The sequence below is a fragment of the Leuciscus leuciscus genome, assembly GCF_965113295.1.
Source record: "Leuciscus leuciscus genome assembly, chromosome: 2".
In the NCBI taxonomy this organism is placed as follows: Eukaryota; Metazoa; Chordata; class Actinopteri; order Cypriniformes; family Leuciscidae; genus Leuciscus; species Leuciscus leuciscus.
In genome coordinates this window covers 33,929,433-33,950,470 of record NC_138726.1, presented here as the reverse complement: position 1 = coordinate 33,950,470, position 21,038 = coordinate 33,929,433, and the positions used below count along the sequence as shown (strand labels likewise).

Genomic DNA, 21,038 nt, shown 5'->3' with positions numbered 1-21,038 from the left:
CCAGTGTCCACGGTTTGCAGTGTGTGTGTGTTTACTACTCATTAGTAATTACTCCTAATGTGTGTAACTGGTATGGGTTAAATGCAGAGGACTAATTCTGAGTATGGGTTACCATACTTGGCCAGTTGGCCGAGATGGTCCTCACTGCAGAACACGAAATCCAGGAAATCCTCCCACCTTACATAAACCTAAACCTACCCATCTCCACCCCCTGATCCCTAAACCCACCCCTAAACCTACCCATCTCCACCTCCTGGTCCCTAAACCCACCCATCTCAACCCCCTGGTCCCTAAACCTACCAATCTCCACCCCTTAGATCTGGATCCAACTCCGCCCCCTGGATCTCGTGTACTGCAGTGAGGTGCTACTGGGTTGCCCTGCACTTCACTTCATAAAGAGCTATATTTTCTTATAACTACAATCTGATGGCAGTTTGCTTGGCTTGGTAGTGCAAAAATAGAGAGAACAGATTTTAAAGTTGGTTTATTTTTTTATAAAAACATTTTCCTATAACAGAAAAGTAGTAAGCATGTAATTACAATAAATCCCAGAGTAACTTTACCTTTGTGCCTTTTATTGGGGGCTTAACATACGACGTGCTTTTGGCGCCAGCTGGTGGACATTAACTTAGTTGTTGTAGATTTTAGAGTAGGCTGGTGACATAACTCAGCTGACGTTGTGAAATAGTAGTTAGCGTCTGAAGCATTTTTAGAATTATAAATATTAATACAGAAGATAGATAGGGTTTTAGCATAGAGATGAAGATCGCGCGGGAATCCAGTACATTAAGCCCGTTCATCTCCACAACAGCAGATGGCACTGTCTCATCGGCACGACGAGGACGAAAAACAATACGCCTGCCTGACGTCATGACGCTTCTTTAACTTTGAGCGGGGAAATATTGAAACGGACTGAGCGGTTCTCTGAAGATCTTCTGTATGTAAACAAACTTTTTTTTTTACGGAAAATGTATATTTACTATGTGCTGATATAGTAGAAATAATGTTGTGCATATACAAAACTAAAGCTTTAACTTAACGTTACCTGTCGTCAGTTTTACTTTGGTTTGACATGTAAGTTAATGTTAGGAGAAATAAACTGTAACGTTACATTGATACTTAGCAGCTAACGTTATGCTATTGCGTAACTTACATAACTGTAACGTTAGCCTTGCCCTGTGCACGGGTAACGTTATTAACATAAACTTAAAGATCAGTGTTACTCACGGTAACGTTATGTAGTAAGTGCTTCTGTTCTGTCTTATTGGTTTTTCAGCGAAATGTCGAAACGAAAGCAGTTTCTGGAATCGGTCCATCATGAGCACGTCCAAGATTTTCTGAACTTCATCAGATTACATGTGAGTCATGTTTTCAACGCTCGCTGTCAGTGTCACAGAATAAGTTCTTTTTGAAAGTATGCCTAGGTTTACTTGTTTTTCACTAGAGATTGTACATTAGTTTAATGTGCATTACTTTATGTAAATGACACTGGATACATGTTTGAAATTTGAGAGCAAAATAACAAACAAGACCTTTCTGACTAACGTTAATGATGCAGTTATTTTTTAAGTATAAAGACGATGTTAACATTCAGAATAAAGAAGGAAAGTCTAACGTTACATAAGTGAGTCTTCAGAACTAGCAGTGAAATCAGGGATTCAGAAAGAGCTGAAAAAGCCCAGTGTTTATTATATAGAAGGTCATTGCGTTCACTGCTGTTTGTGTTGCAGAAAGATGGAGCAGATCCATTTGACCTGGCCGAGGTTTTGGCGGAGCTGCAGAGGAGTCAGAGGCAGGAGCTGTGGGAGAGACAGCTGAAGTTACTGCAGCACAGTCTCACTGCTCACCCTGCAGAGCGCTGGATCACTGGGGCTGAGGAGGACGCGGGCGACATGGAGGTGGAGATCTCTGAGGAACAGGTCAGGCAGCTAATGTTTCGTAAGACACAGAAAACCAAGAGCTTTTTGGTAACATGTCAAAATGACGGTGAACGTGACACGGTGAACACCTTTGTTGGTCCTGGAAAAACATTTAAATCAACCAATCAGATTTGAAGGACAGGTTTTCAGTTAATGTCAAGATGCTTCTACGTTAGTGTTTTTCACCTATCATTTCCTTCTGATTTTAGGGATAACTTGTGGGTAGGGTTAGGTTTAGGGGTGGGATAGGATTAGGAATACATTTTCAGAGAGGAATGTTGTTCCAGGATCAACAAAATATGTTGACCCAGGAACATGTCTGTCTTGGCAAAATCACTGTGATAAAAAATTACAGGTAGTTCGTTGTTCATGTTTCCTTTCAGATACAAACCATGGCAGTAATAGAGGGTGTCACCATTGTGTCTACAGTCTCTGTAGACATTTTGCAGGAAAATGACACTTATACTTCCCTTCTCAACTGTGCCCAGATGCTAAACTGTAAGTACCTATATGCCTTGTTTCACAGACAGGGCTTAGATTAAGCCAAGATTAGGCCTTAGTTCTATTAGACATTTAATTAGCTTTTATAAATGTGCTTTAGAAAAAAAACATCACTGGTGCACATCTTGAGATAAAACAATGACGGTGACATATTTTAAGATATGTCAGTGCAAGTTGCTTTCAGTTAAAACAGCTCAAACATGCATTTTATTCTGGGACTAGCTTAAACCTTGTCTGCGAAACCGGGGGATAGTACAACTCTTTAGGCGTCTAGTCATTAGAAAATCATTTTTGATAAAATAATAGTTTTTATTGTCACTTTTTAACAATTTAAAGTGTCCTTGATGAATAGAAGTATTTCTTTAAAACAAGGGGGTGTTATAGATTAAAGACAAATAGTTTCAGGTTTGATCTTATTTTTCATAATTGTCATTTTCCCATCACCATTAAACACTTAAAAATGAAATGTTCATTTTTATGTATTTCCTCCCATGTTGTCTTTTTCTCCAGGTATAGAGAGTGCTTTGCCACTGTCACACACCCCCCTCCAGCAGGCTATTCATTGGCTGTTTGAGTGCTGGTGGAGGCAGGATCTAAAAGGAAAAGAGGAGCTTGGTTGGACTGCTTTCCTTGTCTGTTTGGAGAACACTGTTACACTTGAGAAACCGGTACTAGAATTGCTTTATATGCATTATTAACAGATATGACATTATTATATTAACATGTGTATCATTTTATTGATATCATTTTCTGTAGATGAGCAGTGTTGATGCTTTTTGGGTATGTTCCCAGGTCAGTGAGCTCAGAAGGCTCTGCACTCTTCGAGAGGTGCTTCTCAGTGTGGACTTTGCATCTGAAAGAGGTCAGCAGGTCATTGATCCACTGCTCCAGTGCTTCTTCAGGGCCTCTCATATCAAACAAGAAGAGGTTTGTGTATATGTGTTTGTGGGCTCATGAGTTTGAGACATTATTTTCTACAGGAGATCATTTTATATAACTCTGTTTATTGCTCATTTTTCAGGGGAAACGGTTCCTTGCCTTCCTTTTTTCTTGGAACGACCACTTCATTCGGATGATTCATGAAACTATTAAGAATCAGCTGCCGTTTTTCCCAAAGTATTTCATACACTCATGACCTCTTGTTTTATAATGCTAAAAAAAGTACTCAGTATTTTTTTATGTGACGGTTCTGTAATAACCTTCCCATATTTATCAGACAAACAATATTAGAGTGGTGTCTGCAGACTGTTTGATCTGCTGTTTCTTTTGATCTTCGTGGTTCTTCTTTTTTTTTTTTACGCTATACCTGCAGAACTCTGTCTGTTCATGTGGCTGAGATTTACTTCAGAGCATGGAGGAAAGCATCAGGTCCTTCTCTGGAGGAGATTGAGTCCACCTGCATCCAGGACTTAATGCAGCATGCTCTGTTGCTGCACAGAAACTCACCTGTACACAGCAAAGTTAGACAGGTCAGAAACCACATATACTCTTTATTACATTGAAGTAGATCATTCAATTTAGGTTGTGAACTTATGAATGTTCAAAAGTTTGGGGTCAGTAAAATGTTTTAATGTTTTTGAAAGAAGTCTCTTATGCTCAAGGCTGCATTTATTTGATCAATATCATTAATATTAGTGTATTATATAATTTTACGTTTTATTAAAATAACTTTCATTTAATGTATTTTAAAATATCATTTATTCCTGTAATTAGACCTGGGTGGACATTGATTTCTCAATTTCAGTTGATCTTTATTTTGATGAACCAAATTTGATTTTTAAATCCCAAGATCGATCTTTTAGTCTATGTTGTTTTCAGTTATTTGTTGCACACATCTCATCCATAAATTGCAATAAGCTTTGTGCTTTGTTACTTTTGATATGAAACAAAATCTCAGCTGTCAATTTTATCACAATAAATCATCGTTTTGGCGCTCTTAGCTTGATTGATCAAACAAGTTTTTATTTGATCGCTGATTATGATTATTTCTTTGAACTTTAACCAACAATTTTGATTGTAGCTTTTAATATTATTGTAATGTACCAACTGACAGAGTTCCCTGTATAGTTTACAACTTTAGCTGAACAAGATTTTTTTCTTTAAGAAAAATTGACATACTGTACCTGAATTGAATCGAATCGAGATCAGAATCAAATCAAATCAAGAGCTTATGAATCTGAATCTATCTGTGAATTTTCAGCATCATTACTCCAGTCTCTGGTGTCTCATGATCCTTCAGAAATCATTCTAAAATCATGTGGTGCTCAAGAAACATTTATTATTATTATCAATATTGAAAACAGTTGTGCTGCTTAATATTTTTCTGTAAATAATTTTAAATGTCTTTGCTGTCACTGTTTGATAAATAATGTCCTTGCTAAATAAAAGTATGTCTTACTCCAAACTTTTGAACGGCAGTGTAAGTGAATATGCTTTGCCTTGCCTTATGTTCATGATATATTGCTAAATTTGTGCTGGTGCCATTGGAAGGATTCTGAAAATGACAGAAATAAAAATCAGAAGGTTAATTTGATACAGGGAAGATTTGACAACTAGAAGATATAAATTAGTGATCTGAATTTGAAACAATTCTTCACTGTAAATAAAAATTGTCACTGTCTCTCTATGTAGGTCCTTACTTATTTCCACAAGCAGAAGTTTCGCGAGGGAATCGATGAGATGCTGCACAGACTTTACAAGCCAATTCTGTGGAAAGCATTAAAGGTAGATCAAAAAGTAGTTGACACTGTGTTGTTTTATTGTTATTTTGTTTTAAATATGCTATTCTTTGAGTTAAAGCCTAAAGTTAATGAATTAATGCCTCAATGAAATATATCACCTTGTTCATTTGGACATGTTTCTAATAATTTTAAACAGGCCACTAATGCTGAGGTTCGTGCCAATGCCACACTGCTCTTTACTGAGGCCTTTCCCATTCATGACCCCAACATGAGCAGTGAGATGGTTGACCAGGCTGTTCAGAATCAACTCAATTTACTGTTTGTATGTCAACAGCTGATTCCATTTTGCATTGTTATGCATTATTGATATTTTGCAATATTCAAGGATTTATGTGAAGGGTTCAATGTGTGCAAATTGAGTGCAACAGGCCCCACACACTTTTTCAGCGGCTTTGGTTCCGGCAGAATTTTTCCATATGGATTTTAAGAGTTGTAAGCCATGAACCAAACCAACCAGCGATGAAGTTAATCACAGTATTACAAACTTTAATTTGAAGCAAATAAGTTTTTAAAAATCGGACACAAACATACCTTTAGTGAGGGGAAAGAACTACATTCTCAAGAAGCATTGTGAATGACAAATTAAAAACATGGAGAAATATAAAACTATTGATTTCAAGAATGTAGTTGATTATATATAGAAACAATATATTTTACATTTTGTTGCAAAAAAAAAAAAATATATATATTTATATATGTACATGTGTGTGCGTGTATATGTGTATATATATGAAGAGTTCAGATGCAAAAGCCTCTAAATGCCATCTGAAATTTTCTTATAGAATAATAATTTTTATCAAGCTTGTATATTTAAGTTCAGTAATTTCACTTAAAGGACAATTAATAGGTAATCTTCATTGCCATTTAAGTGAAATTATTGAATTTAAATATACGAGCTTGATAAAAATTATTATTCTATAAGAAAATTTCAGATGGCATTTAGAGGCTTTTGCATCTGAACTCTTCATATATATGTACACACACATATACATATACAGTCAACCCAAAAAATATTCAGACACCAGATATTATATTTTTTTATATATTTTTTTACTAGTGGGTGCAGGACACTATAGTTAATTTATGTAAGTGAGGATAGCAAAATAAAGTAAACTGTGACATATTATACACAAAAAGTGGACTACCAGTAAAATGTATAAAATTTGGGACCGAAAATTATTCATAACCATTACTATTTTTAATGTTTTTGAAAGAAGTCTCCTATGCTCACCAAATCTGCATTTATTTGATAAAAACTACAGAAAAACTATAATATTGTGAAATATCATTACAGTTTAAAATAATGGTTTTCTATTTGAATATACTTTAAAATATAATTTATTTATGTGATGCAAAGCTGCATTTTCAGCATCATTATTCCAATCTTCAGTCACGTGATCCTTCAGAAATCATTCTAACATGCTGATTTATTATCAATGTTGGAAACAGTTGTGCTGCTTAATTTTTTTGAGATACTTGTTACCTGTGATACTTTTTTCAGGATTCTTTGATGAATAAAAAAAAGAAAAAAGAACAGCATTTATTTAATATATATCTTTTCTAACAATATACACTACCGTTCAAAAGTTTGGGATCAGTAATTCTTTTCTTAATTTGAAAGAAATGTATAATTTTATTCAGCAAGGATGTGTTAAATTGATTTTTTTTAAAAGTGATAAAGATTTGTAGTGTTAGAAAGATTTCTATTTTGAATAAATGCTGTTCTTTTTAACTTTTTATTCATCAATAAATCTCAAAAAAGTATCACAGGTTATAAAAAATAATAAAATATTCAGCAATGATAATAAATCAGCATATTAGAATGATTTCTGAAGGATCATGTGACACTGAAGACTGGAGTAATGGCTGATGAAAATTCAGTTTTGCATCATTGAAAGCCATTATTTTAAATTGTTATAATATTTCACAATATGACTGTTTTTTTCTGTATTTTTCAATATTCAAATGCAGCCTTGATGAGCATAAGAGACTTATAAAACATAAAAATAGTAATGTTTCCAAACTTATATATATATATTGTACTGTACTGTATGTATGTGTATATACATACATACACAAACTACTTAAATATTTCTATATATGTGTGTTTGTGTGTATATTATATACATATATATATATATATACACACACACACACACACACACACACACACACACATACATAGATAGATAGATAGATAGATAGATAGATAGATAGATAGAAATATTTAATTAGTTAAGGAGCGTAGGAAGACTAACCTTTGTTCTTTTAGATTCTCTCTGATTGGTGGGGCTTTCTTTGCAATTACTGTATCATGGTTAATGTAGATTTTCACAAGGAATTCCACTGTTAAACATGATAAAAAATAAATAAAAAAAAGTTGAAATAATGTAGTCTAATTGCTTAAAAAACACAACAACCTGAGAATGGTCTGTCTTTAACGCTTTAGAAGTTATTGTTAAAATCAATTCCCCTGTGGAGAAAATAAATAGGATTTTTACTGCTAGAACCCGACTGTTGCACTCAATAGCAGTCATCAAAAAATATATCACTAACTTATATCGCTATCAAATTGTCTCTTTGTGTCTCTATAGGCTCTCCTCGATGACCCCCAGCCCCTTGTGCGCTCATCAGCAGTGCTCGGAGTTTGTTCTGTTCTGGCTCGTTGCTGGGAGGTCATACCCTCCACGGTCATCACTGACCTCCTGGAGAAGCTCATCCTGCAGCAGGCTAATGACACAAGCTCTCCAGATGTCCGCTGCTCCGTCTTCATGGTAAAACCCCTGACTGTCTCTCAGTCACTTGAGAAAAGTGATCAGAGAGAGAGATGGGGAGCAATTGCTCGGCATCTTTCCAGTTTTGCAGTAAAATGAAATTTAAAGCCATTTACAGCTCGAGGAAGGACTCTGTCTTCTGCTCTGTGATTTCAGTATAATTTGTTCGTTTAAGAGCTTCAAATTAAAAGGCTTTTTAGGGGGAATGGGCATACCCAATCATTAATTTATAGTTCAGAGGTTAGCAGTGCTTACAAAATCATTTTAACCTGAAAGTTAAGTTAAATTAATATGTTCACAATTCATTTGATCTTTTGTTCTTATAATGTTCAGGGACATAATTATAGTTTTAAATATCTTTGCGGCAGTTAAATACTAGCTTTAATTTTTGTGTAATGAGATGGAGAACTCAGCATGGTCTATATATTTTTCATCCTCATTTTTTGTGCATGACTAAGCCTTATTATAGCCTGTTTGTTTGCTCTGCAGTGCATGTCTATAATTTTGGATAACAGTTTAAGCCATCCACTCATGGAAAAACTGTTGCCTGCATTGAAGAGTAGCCTCCATGACAGCTCTGAAAAGGTGCGTGTTGCCTTTGTGGGCATGCTCCTCAAGATCAAGGGTGTACGGGCAGCCAAGGTAAGAGTTTACACCAAAATGTGTTTTATTGATATTATATGTCACATCGTTTGATCTCTCACTAAATATGATGCCTTTAATTGTGTTAAAAATGTTCATTTAAACAAAATATTTGTGTATTCATTTATGCCTATTCTTTCACTCCTTGTTATTCTACAGTTTTGGAAAGTTTGTTCCCTGGAGCACCTGCTGGCTCGATTGGAGATGGACTCTCCTCCTGTCTCTAAGCGAATTGTCAATCTCCTGTTTAACTCATTCTTTCCAGTCAACCAACCAGAGACTGTCTGGTGTGAGCGATGCGTCACCCTGATTCAGACAAACCCTGGAGCGGCTCGCAAATTTTACCAGCATGCCTATCTGTACACAGCTCCTGCTAATATAGGTTAGATTGCTTTAGATACCCCAGTAAGCTTTCTTAATGTAAATTCTGTTTTAATATTGTGTGTTGTGTTGTGTTGTGTTGTGTTGTGTTGTGTTGTGTTACAAGGGTTTGGTTTTGTCATTTTGAAGCACAGTATGTGTCACTATTAACTCAATGTACTTTTTCTTTGTAGTCAAGCTAATGCTGGTGATCCGAAAATGTCTGAATGTGTGCATTCAAAATGCAGGAGATGATGAATTTGTATCTAGCAATAAAGAAAACAGCACGGTGAGATTTCATATACACTACTGTTTTAAAGTTTGTGGTCAGTACATTTTTTGTTTGTTTTTAAAAGAAGCCTCTTCTCATCGAATACAATATAGTAAAAACAGTAATATTGTGAAGTATTATTACAATTTAAAATAAATGTTTTCTAATTTAATATATTTTAAAATGTATTTTATTCCTGTGATGGTAAAGCTGAATTTTCAGCATCATTACTCCAGTCTTTAGTGTCACATGATCCTTCAGAAATCATTCTAATATGCTGATTTGCTGCTCAAGAAACATTTCTTATTATTATCAATGTTGACAACCGTTGTGCACCTAGATGATTTTGTGGAAACCGTTATACTTTTTTTTTCAGCATTCTATGATGAATAGAAAGTTCAAAAGAACAGCATTTATTTGAAATATATATTTTTTTTATAATGTAAAGGTATTTTTTGTGAATTATCAATTTAATGCATCCTTGCTGAATAAAAGTATTAATTTCTTTAACAAACATTCAAATGACGTACATTTTATATACTCTTTGCAAACTGAATCTTGCTTCCTTTTTACCATAATTTGGACATATATTCTTAAACGAGTAAAAAGGCCTCTCAGAATTTAGATTAAATGTTTTCCACAATACCCTAGACACTGCCGAGCAATGATGGGGAACTTCAAACAGCTATAAATAATAATGCGTATGTTTGTCATTGTCACTAGATGTTGGAGGATGTTCTCTCAGTGCAGGACACTGCCTCCATGGCCAGCCTGCTGGAGATTCTTGTCATTCTGTGGAAAAGTGTTCAGAAATCTCTTATGGCTAACCAAGAGGCCTTCAAGTACACCACGTCAAAATTTGCATCTGTTCTGCCCCAGTATCTAAAAATCTTTCAGGTAAGAGACACATTCACACACAGGGAACCAAAGGGCAATTCCAAGAGCAAAGCTGCACACTGTAATCACATCATTAGAGCTGATGCAATATGGTTGCAACATGAAGCGGTTGTCTATGTATATGTGTGTGTGCAGGAGGAGCGGTGTAAAGCCCCTCTCATTCTTCTAGCCTCTCTACTTCCTGCCACTGCTGTTCCAGCTCTGAGGTTAGTAGGACTCTCCCCTTGAACAACCCCTAAATGCAGCTCACATTGTTAAATGCCCCATTTTAAAGGAATAGGGCAGCCAAAAATGAAAACACATTCTTCGAGAGATTCATTTTCTAAAATGTCATTTTTGGGGAAACTTCCTGCAAAGAACAGTTCGATGAAGAAAAGAGCTTTTCAAAACTTTCTTTCCTGCTGAGTGTCTTAACACAGTCGGCATGGTGTCTCAGCCATCTCCCCAGAACAGCAGGTTGGCTCAAAAGTGAAATGCCAATTCTGATTCCCATTTGATCCGAAAGACGTCCTTTAATGCTGGTGGGATTGAGTGTGTTTTCAAGGCTTTAGAGCGATCTGTAGGACAGTCTGGTTGTACTGCATGATTGTGTGTTCCTCTCTGCAGGAGTAAAGTGATGTCTCACTTGAGGAGTTTGAAAGCGGGCACCGCTGTGACGGCATACAGTCAGTCGGTGGAGTGTCTCTGTAGCTGGGGGCAGATCAGCCATATTGTGGAGCTGATAGAGAACTGGCTTACAGAGGCTGCACCTGTAAAAGAGGTAAATGTTGTTTAAAGTGTCCTTGTCCAGGGCTCTAGACTAACATTTAAGAGCAGTGAATTGCCGAAACCGAATTGCCTCGATACAATTGAGTATCAAAAAATGTCTTGTCGTTCGGTACCAAATTTCTATACCTGAGGGGTTAATCTTGATAACGTCAGTGAATCAATAAGCATGCAGTATGTATGATGTGCCCAAATCAAGTGCTGGTGATTGGCTGTGTCGAGGCATCAAGGAAAAACACTAGTTTACGCCGGCTTGAAGGCAACGACACGCAATGCAATGAATGGCGCAGATGAGCACCGTGTGCGTCGCACGTGCTGTGTAGTAAAGGGAACCGCACGTCTGCGCCATTCATTGACGCAGAACATGCAGGATTTATATTTAAATAGTGCTTTTGCGGTTTAATATTCTCACTTTGACAACATTTCATTTGAGAGAAACTATCATCACATCACAGAAGAAGGTCTACACTACCCTGGAAATCCAGAGTTCTCGCGAGAGCACAATTTGAATTTGCTCAGCGAGTTACTCTGGCATTGAGTAATGATGCTCATTAACTATGCCCTTGTAGCCGAGCTGCACCAATCACATCGGTGTATCTGATATAGGTGGGCCAGAGGCGAGCTAAACAGATGACGACAGCGCTAGTGACAGTGAATCACGACAGTGATTGGTCGTAGTGTTATCCAATTGCGTGCAGTGAGATTTTCAAATGCATGCTTGGTGCCGCCCCTCCAGTTGGACGATTTTCATTACTCGATGCCAGACCCTTAATCTTTCAGATTTGGGTCTGGATTTCCAGGCTAGGTCTACTCGGCAACCCGTCAAAATAAAAGTTTGGTTTAACTTAAAGAAACTGCGATAGAAATATATTACTCTTGTACAGTATAATGTACATTATTATTAATACTACAACTACTAATAATAATACAATTATTATTAAAACAAATTTTCTTCCATGTTAACAGTAAACCTGTTGTGTAGCACTTGTTTGCCATAAATATGTAAGGGCTTGTTTAATTTTCATTTGAATAAAAGGTTATTTAAAAGAAAATGTAATGTTTTATACCTTAATAAAAAAAAAATGTATATTTTTTAGAATTTAAACAAAACAAAAAAAGAATTCATAGGGCCCTATTATTGTATACAAATTAATCAATTAAGTTGTTTTTATACATTTAATTAATTAGATATGTTTTTAAATAAACCATTAAAATGGAATATAGACAAAATAAAACAGAAAGCACAGAACTGGGTAAAAATAAAACATTTAAAAATAAAAACCATTAAGAATGTAATTTTTGTTAAACTTTTAATAAATTGCTGTTAATTACAAATGTTTTTTTGTTAATAACATTTAATTTAACCATCCAGAAAAATTTAAATGGGGGAAGAAACGGAATCCAGGAAAATTAAAACGGAATTAACTTACTTAAGTTTGGCTGCATTAACAGTTTAGCTTTCTTGTTTTTTCCCCCCCTCTTCACATTAATGTTACAGCCTCTGCTATAGCATTATCTGTTCATAAAATTGGTATCAAAAAAATTATTGTTCAGGAACCGGTATTGAAGTCATGGTATCGGTATCGAAATCGAAATTTGTATAATGATACCCAGCCCTAGCCACATGTAAAACCACGCAATTGTATGGATTTGCCATGAAAAACAGTAGCCTAAACACATTTAGTATAAATACGAATGCATAAAAACTAAATACTGTAATTATTCAATTACTCCATTAATAAACAGGCTACACATCTACATTAATAATAAAACAAAATTCACTATTAATATTCCACATTTCTGCAACAATACCATGTTTACAGTTAGTGTTGCTACAATAAATCCATTGAAAAGGCTTAGTGTTTCTGCTGTTTTCCGCATCAGTGTGGTTGAGAATGTCAGCACTATTTAATCTGGCTTCAAACCAGTTTAAACCACTGAGACATTTGTGGTTTATATCGGAGAACTCTGCGCCAAACCCGAACGCTTCTCACTGGATCTCACAGCGCTGTTTTTGTGGTCGCGTGATTGAGACCTGTCAGCGTGTAAACGCATTCGCTAAAGCACCGAGCTGATAAATGGTCCATGTAGCCCCGTTCAAACGAGCAGTGCGGTTTCGTTTTGCTTTTGGTGTGTTTCCTGTTTAAGGTTTTTCATACGCAACAGAAATGGCAGCGCTTATCAAATTGGATGTGGAACTAGTGCAACCTCTAACAAAATTCAGTTGCACCTGCAGGAAAAGGTCGCAGTCTAGAGCCCTGTTGTGGGGGTTTATTAGCTGTTTATGGCGCTTTTATATCCTCTATGATCACTCTCTAATCAACAGGGTGATGAAGATACGACGGGCAAAGTGCATTTTGATGGGCTAGAAGAGTCAAAGCCAGATCTGGGCCTGGACTATCTGGATTATCTGCTCCTGCGCCCTAAAACACGAGACTGTCTTCTCACGCTGCCGCTGGATCAGATCAGACAGCTCCAGAAGGCCCTCAACAAATGGAAGGTACCTTAGACATGAGGTTTGATGATTACCATTAGAGAGAATTGGTGCAAGCGTACTCGTATTGCGTGTCGTGTTATTGCTGTCATTAGTTACAAAGTAAACATGGTAATTGCAGGTTTTCAGCAGTCTTGCTTTGAAGATAATGGTGCACGGAGCTGTTTGGCTATATGTCGTGATGTTTTTGCCCTTATTATAATAATAAAAGCACTGTGAGCTTAGAGAAGTATTGTTATGCTCAAGGGAAGTTATTACTGAGGTCTTTAGATATTACATAAACATTTTTTTCTGCCTCTACCTTAGGAAAAGGTAGAGTTTTTTTTTTTTTTTCTTCTTTGGAAAAGTTTCTAGGTTCTTTTTTCTGAACTAAATCCATAATGTACCTTTAATTCAGAACTATTGTTATTGCTATTTTGTATATGTGTCCAGTCGCTGCTGTTCTCCTCTCTGAGTGGATCAGAGGTCAGCGTGGCAGTCATTGAGACCGCGCTGAGAGCTTTTATCTTCCATGGCAGACTCAGTATCCACCTTCAACACAAAGTGAGTATATAGCCATAGCCGTAACCGCATTGCATGAGCTCTTTGAGTCCTTTACACGCCAAACAAAGCAATCATTCACTGAACACACTTAGACAAATGATGTTATTAGGATGTGAAGAGAGGTTTAAGAGAAATAAGTTGTCTCTCAGTACAAACATTGTCAAGCACTGAGGTGACGTGACACAAATCCATTTCAGCAGTTGAAGCAGGTCAGAGGATCTCAAGCCAATACTACTGTTTTGACGTTCTGTGCTGAACTGTGCAAATGGTTTCCATTATAGACATAACTGAGATTTCATGAACTACAGATGCTCTGTAAGCTCACTTTTAGATTGAACAAATAAAACGGTTTCTGCACGTTTCTGATCCTACAGTACCCAGAGGAGCGGGAATTTCTCAAATCCCTGGAGCATTCTGTGTCCTGGGTAGAGAAGAGAGTCCTTCCTTTCCTGGCCAACTCCAGCAGTGAGCAACAGCTGTCTTTAAGCAGGAAGACAGTAGAAGTGAGTGACATGATCAGTGTGAAAGTGACAAATTTATCACTGATATCTCATTTTATTTAATATATGTCAGTAAGATTTTTTTTTTTTCTATTCATCAAGGATCCTAGAAAAAAATTTGCACGGATACTAATCAAAAATACTAAGCAGCACAACTGTAACAACATTGATAAGAATAACAGGGTTCCCACGGGGCCTTGAAATCCTTGAAAGTTTGTGAATCTGAAATAAAAATAAAAATCAAGGCCCTGGAAAGGTTTTGAAAATAAACATACACAGATACAGGTCCTTGAAAGTGCTTGCATTTATTTTCTGCAAGAAGTTTTCTGGAAAAAAACGATATTATTCCCTCCGGTCCGCTAATGTGTTATTTTGCCAACACTACGTGGCCTATGCATACTAGCTTGCTTGTTTTATGTTAGTTACATGCATTTGCCCAAATATTTTATTTAATGTAATGTTTAATTGCTTTGCTTTAAAATAATGTAAACCCATGAGGCAAGAAAAACTTAAAAGCATATTCATATACAAAACTTCTGGTTACATGAGCCTAAGCTCTTTTAAAAAGAAATCCATGCAAAAGTTAATATCAGATCATTTTAGAATACAGTATAGGATGTGCCTAATATTCTTCAGTTTTATGTAAAACAGAAATATGACGAATAGAATATCAGATCTCTGTCATATGGCCAAAAAGAAAAGAAAAAAAAGAAGCAGCTTTTTTGCATAGTTGTGTTTGACACATGAAAACTGTAACAATGCATCTTACAAGGTAACACGATGAGTTTTTGAGTCCTTGAATTAGAGGGTATTGGACCGGGAAAGTCCTTGAAAGGTCCTTGAATTTGAAGTTAACCAAGGTGTGGGAACCCTGGAATAAGAAATGTTTCTTGAGCACCGAATCAGCATACTAAAATGATTTCTGAAGAATTATGTGACACTAAAGACTGGAGTTATAGCTGCTGAAAATTCAACTTTGCATCACAGGCAACAATTTTTTAATATTAAAGGTTGTATCAGTGATTTCAGGCCCCCCAAAAAACTGATCACATTCATCTAATCTTTCCTAACGATCTGCTAGCTGCCCGCCCCATAAGCATGCCGTCAAAAAACCGCGTCTCTGTAGGCAGCCTAGGCTCTGAGATCTGCTCACAAAAACAAGTGGTTTCACCAACCACTCAAAACCAAAACAAATAGTGTTCCAACCAATCACCGACAGGGGGAGGGTGTTGTGAGGTTTTGTGCTCGTGCACGGCTGCACGCGAAGTCGGAGCTGAAGAAGAAGCTGGCTCAAAACCTCACAACACCCTCCCCCTGTCGGTGATTGGTTGGAACACTTTGTTTTGGTTTTGAGTGGTTGGTGAAACCACTTGTTTTTGTGTGCAGATCTCAGAGCCTAGGCTGCCTACAGAGACGCGGTTTTTTGACGGCATGCTTATGGGCCGGGCAGCTAGCGGATCGTTAGGAAAGATTAGATGAATGTGATAAAAAAAAAAAATTTGGGCCTGAAATCACTGATACAACCTTTAATATTAAAAATAGAAGTCATTTATTTTAAATTGTAGAAAAAATAACACGCGAGTCCTAATCCTAAAAATATCCATTGTTTCACAATTTTACAATGAATTGTGCAGAAACATGTTTTTTCATTATATTCCTTTGATTTATTTCTCCTCATTGTCAGAGTTGTTTAACAGTGTGCACGGATGTGCTGCGGGTTTCTGTAGGAGACAGTGATTTCAAAGACCACTTACTGCAGCACATTGCCTCTCTACTGCAGACAGGTGAGTCCTTTAGTATTCATACTAATCCAGGGCCCAGTGATAGTTGCATAAATCTGTCCTTTTTTTTTCTCTTTTTTTTTTGATAAATGTACATTTAATCAAGATGCACTATGTTTGACCCCTTCATGCTAAATTTTACAATAGCATAATGTTTTATTTATCACAATTGTGTCTGTATGTGTGTTCATATAGAGAAAGGATATATATGCACTCCTCATGTGCTCGCTCTGCTTACTGAGGTGGCACTGGGCTGCCTTTCCCATAAGGCTGAGGGGCAGGAAGATCAACTGTTGCTCACTATTCGCATTTTGACCAACATCTTCCAGAAAGTTGTGGAGATCATAGCACATCGACTGCGTAAAGACAAGGAAGAGGGTCAGGAGGTGAGGCCTTTGATAAGAGACATTAAAGTCTTCCTCAAGCACTTTCATTTCTGTATGTGTTTACCAAACCTTTGTGCACATGTACATATTTAAACTGAATTTAGTTCAAATTTGGCTGACATTTTGGCCTGACAAAATTTCTTTCTAACACTTCATTTCAAAATGCCTTTCTGTATGTATGTTTAGCTGTGTTGCTCTTCTGAGGAAGCTCTCCACGAGTTTCTGCTGGTGACTAAGTTTGCAACTGAGAGGTCAGAGTTTATCACAGGAATCTTCTCATCTCTCTGTGCAGCAGTTATTATTGATATCAGCCGCACCTTGCAGAAGGTAAATCCGCTATAATTTATTTTTGTATTGCTGTTAGTGTGATGTTTGGGTGGCATTTCTTCCTTGTCTTTGTAATTGAAACATTTGTTGAGCTCAATGCCATAGCATTTCTTCTTTTTTCTCGGGTGTAATGTTTGACAAAATGACTGAAACAATTTTTTTTGTTCTTGAGACAAAATAAAACCACAAACAGCGTGGAAGAGCTGTCTAAAGCCATGTATAAAAATAAGTTAAAGGATAAAAGAAACCAATTGAGACACTGAAGAATAAATGTAGAAAACAGCAATTTAATATTTCTACATGCAGATCTCTCATGTGGAAGAGGTGCTGACACCAGAGACAGTTAATGACCTTCCACATCTATCGAACACCATACTCAAAGTGATGCTCAGATCTCCTGCTGTTACCAGGTAATATGAAACACCAGCTAGAACTAAAAGCCCTGTATTTTTACTTAAATTGAACATTTCTGATTGATATTCTGGTATGTTCTAGGTTTTTTCTGTCTGAAATGAGCTCCTCTATAGAGTCAGAGGCTATCGATAGTATCACACAATGGGCTGCAGTTACACACATTCTGACCATCATCAAACAATGTGAGTTTTTTTGTTACTCTGGTCATTTTTAAAGGTATAGTTCTAAAAACATTCTAAATATAAATTAAAGCAGAGTCCACACCAAGACTATTATAATAACAACACCAAGAAACAATATTGTTGGAATCACTTTCCGATCGAGGGCTTAAAAACGTTTCTTTCTTCTTCTTTTTTGAGGAAGACAAGACACAAATATCCAACATTCGCTGGTGAAAAATCTCGTAACTATATTGGATTTTTTTTTATTAATGTTAATATAACTACATGCAAGTGTCTGCCCATACATAAAGCCCCAATACTATCTTTGACAACAAGGTGTTTAATCATTTAAAAACTATTCTAACCTTTCTACACTACACTAGTTCTACACTAACCTGCAATTTTCGCTGGTTTAAAAACACCACTCTGGATTTAACCTGCTATGGTAACAGATCCTTGGATAAATTCCTGCGATCCAACAGCTAATGCACATTGCCTTGCGACTCACATAGGATGACTTGACAACTGAGCGTGGGCATTTCACTCACGTTAGATGTGTCAACGTCACATTTGCATTGGCCGTACTATTTGTATTCATGGTTGATTGACTGCCTAATAAAATCTTAAACCGAACGATAAAATAACATTATTTACCGGTTAATGGTCATTTCAAATAAGCGTTTCTGTTAAGAAAATTTTAACTTAATTTCATTTTTATGTTCGTCAAAGGGATAGTTCACCCAAAAATGTTAATTAGCCCATGATTTTTTCACCCTCAAGTCATCCTTGGTGTATATTACATTCTTCTTTCATACGAATACAATCGGAGTTATTAAAAAATGTCCTGGCTCTTCCAAGCTTTATAATGGCAGTGAATTGCTGTTTCTGTTTTGAAGTCCAAAAAAGTGCATCCATCATCATAAAATAACTCCACACGGCTCCGGGTGGTTAATAAAGGCCTTCTGAAGCGAAGCGATGCGTTCGTGTAAGAAAAATATTAATATACAAAACGTTACAAAGTAAAATTCTAGCTTCCGGCACAACTGCAGCACAACACGATATCTTCTGCTGGTGTCAACGCTAATATAGTTATCTTTATAGTAGGGCTGGGAATCGATAAAAAAATTTTACTAATTAATTGCACAATTTGCTGTAATTAATTGCAATTAATTACATTTTCCCCAAGCTTGTAATCATCAATATTTAAACTTAGAATCATCTAATTAAATTAAACAACACAGGAAAAAAAAGGAACAGAAAATAGCCCTATATTAAAATAATATTAAACATCAATATATCAATGTATTATTCTTTTTCAATAATCAATCAATCAATCAACATAATCAATTTAACAGATTAAAAAAATTATTATAATTTTTTTTACTAATTATCAAAATAAAATATAGTCCTTCAAAGCTATTATTACAAAAGCATGTGATCAGAGCAGGTCATTTTACCCCCATCATGGCTATACCAGCTCAGCAAACAGAAGTCTACTGAGAAATTTCACGTTATTTGAGCGGACTTTGCTTTTCCAGTGCGTGATCGGTACATGATTGGAGCGTTTGGGCCGTTAACGACAGAGCAGAACATTGAGCAGAGAGCGCAGCGCGCCGACACACACACACACACACACACACACACACACACACACACGAAACGGAGAGTGCGGCGGCGCACACACGGAGCGGAAAAGACCCGCTCATGAAAGCTGCGCGAGAATGAAACCTGATCGCCGAACACGGAGGGGCGGGACGGCATATTTTCGGGCTTTTCAATAGCAGCCGCAACAGGAAATCATTCAAACGAGGCAAAAAAAAGTGCTGCGTTAATTGCGTAATTTTTTTTTTTACGCATTAAACATCTCAAATTAATCGCAAAGATTAACGCGTTAATTCCCCCAGGCCTACTTTATAGTTATCGTTCTTGGTGTGAATGGGCCTTTACTTGGTTCCAACACCTGAATATTTGTGACCCTGGATCACAAAACCAGTCACATGTCGCACGGGTATATTTGTGGCAATAGCCAAAAATACATTGTATGGGTCAAAATTATAGATTTTTCTTTTATGCCAAAAATCATTAGGATATTAAGTAAAGATCATGTTCCATGAAGATATTTTGTAAATTTCCTACCGTAAATATATAAAACATTTATTTTTGTGAGTGAATACAGCACAATCGCGAACAGAAATGATCAACTTTAAAGGCGATTTTCTCAATGTTTAGATTTTTTTTTTTTTGCACCCTCAGATTCCAGATTTTAAAATAATTGTATTTCGGACAAATATTGTCCAATCATAACAAACCATACATCAATGGAAAGCTTATTTATTCAGCTTTCTTATTATGTATAAATCTCCATTTCAAAAAAATGGACCCATGTGACTGGTTTTGTGGTCCAGGGTCACATTTGATAGTAAAACTTTAAGCATTTTATAGAAAATTATTCCACTAGACATTCTGAAAGACGTGCTATCACAATTCATTTGACACTATCCAGTACTAAAGCATACAAGAAGTCCAGTTGAGTTGGACTTGGAGAAGAAACATGAATTATATTAAGTTAGACTTGGTTTGATTTGTTTCTGTGATATAATCCTATAAATACATGATTATAGTACATTTTTACTTTTCTGCTTTGTTTATTACAGCTGATGCATTTGTTGTGGAGTTGAAGGAAATTGCTGTGTCTGTACGCAGACAAATACATAACTTTTACATCATCTCTGCAGAAAACTCTGACAATATACAGAGGTAAAAAAAAAAAAAATTCATATTGTGAAAGCATGCTGTCTTTGTCCTACAGTATACACTATAATAGCTGTATGACTGTTAATGTTGCTTTGCTCTTTTTTTCTCTCAATCTTAGGACCATCTATGAATCCACTATCAGGATGCTGAATGACATCCTAAATCCATGCCAACAATCAAACAGTTAAACGGGCAAGCTAATAGTTTAGAGCTTTTGCACACTCGCACAAAATCCATTGTTCATTTTTTCATTTTCTCATCTGTATATTGTGTTGCATGTTTTTCACTCTCTACATATAGATGGATTTGATATACCTTCACTATATAAGTAAGCAAGTAAAGCAGAGTGCTCACACTGTCCATCACCCTTGATACTTCATCATTTTATTTTATTTTGTACAGTTTCAAACAGTTGTGTTCTTGTATTACAGATAATTGTACGTTAAAATCTTCTCAAAGGCTTTTATTTTTTAAAACATATCACTGAATCTGGTATGTCTTAAGATACGATTATTTCATCAAGGTGTCTGATGAAATATGTCCCTGTCATTTACATATTCTGTGTTATATTTAGATCCAACTAGGTTGTGACATGTTGTCATGTCGATAGAGTAGTTACTAAATGTGTTCTGAGCTATGAATATATGATTGAAAATTTCCCTAATCTGAGGTCTATACAGTATCCGTCTAAAATCATGGTATAAAATAAAGAAAAGGCACATGAAATTCAGATTACTTGGGAAAAAGCTGTGTTGCTTGTTTGAACTTGAACCTTAATGGTTGGGTCGTCTTCTGATTCTACAGTGAC

The 21,038-nt window shown here is 36.2% G+C and overlaps 1 protein-coding gene across 1 annotated transcript; it reads left to right on the top strand.

Moving 5' to 3' along the window:
* Nucleotides 1-902: 902 nt before the first annotated feature.
* ncapg2 (non-SMC condensin II complex, subunit G2) lies at nt 903-20,960 on the top strand. The gene is made up of 27 exons (XM_082162130.1): nt 903-937; nt 1,277-1,358; nt 1,731-1,919; nt 2,303-2,417; nt 2,931-3,088; nt 3,213-3,347; nt 3,442-3,536; nt 3,733-3,889; nt 5,052-5,144; nt 5,298-5,423; nt 7,756-7,935; nt 8,425-8,577; nt 8,737-8,959; nt 9,132-9,226; nt 9,932-10,105; nt 10,241-10,311; nt 10,712-10,865; nt 13,197-13,370; nt 13,797-13,907; nt 14,282-14,410; nt 16,092-16,191; nt 16,384-16,574; nt 16,761-16,901; nt 17,208-17,311; nt 17,397-17,497; nt 20,131-20,233; nt 20,349-20,960. The coding sequence occupies exons 2-27, from the start codon at nt 1,281-1,283 to the stop codon at nt 20,416-20,418; spliced, it is 3,420 nt and encodes a 1,139-aa protein (XP_082018256.1). The 5' UTR covers nt 903-937; nt 1,277-1,280; the 3' UTR covers nt 20,419-20,960.
* The last annotated feature ends 78 nt before the right edge of the window (nt 20,961-21,038 follow it).

Excerpts from the sequence above, each read along its gene's own strand:
- ncapg2 (XM_082162130.1), top strand. The coding sequence starts at position 1,281 with ATGTCGAAACGAAAGCAGTTTCTGGAATCGGTCCATCATGAGCACGTC. Across the intron at positions 5,145-5,297 it reads TTCTGTGGAAAGCATTAAAG|GCCACTAATGCTGAGGTTCG; the intron begins GTAGATCAAAAA and ends AATTTTAAACAG. Across the intron at positions 10,312-10,711 it reads ACTGCTGTTCCAGCTCTGAG|GAGTAAAGTGATGTCTCACT; the intron begins GTTAGTAGGACT and ends TCCTCTCTGCAG.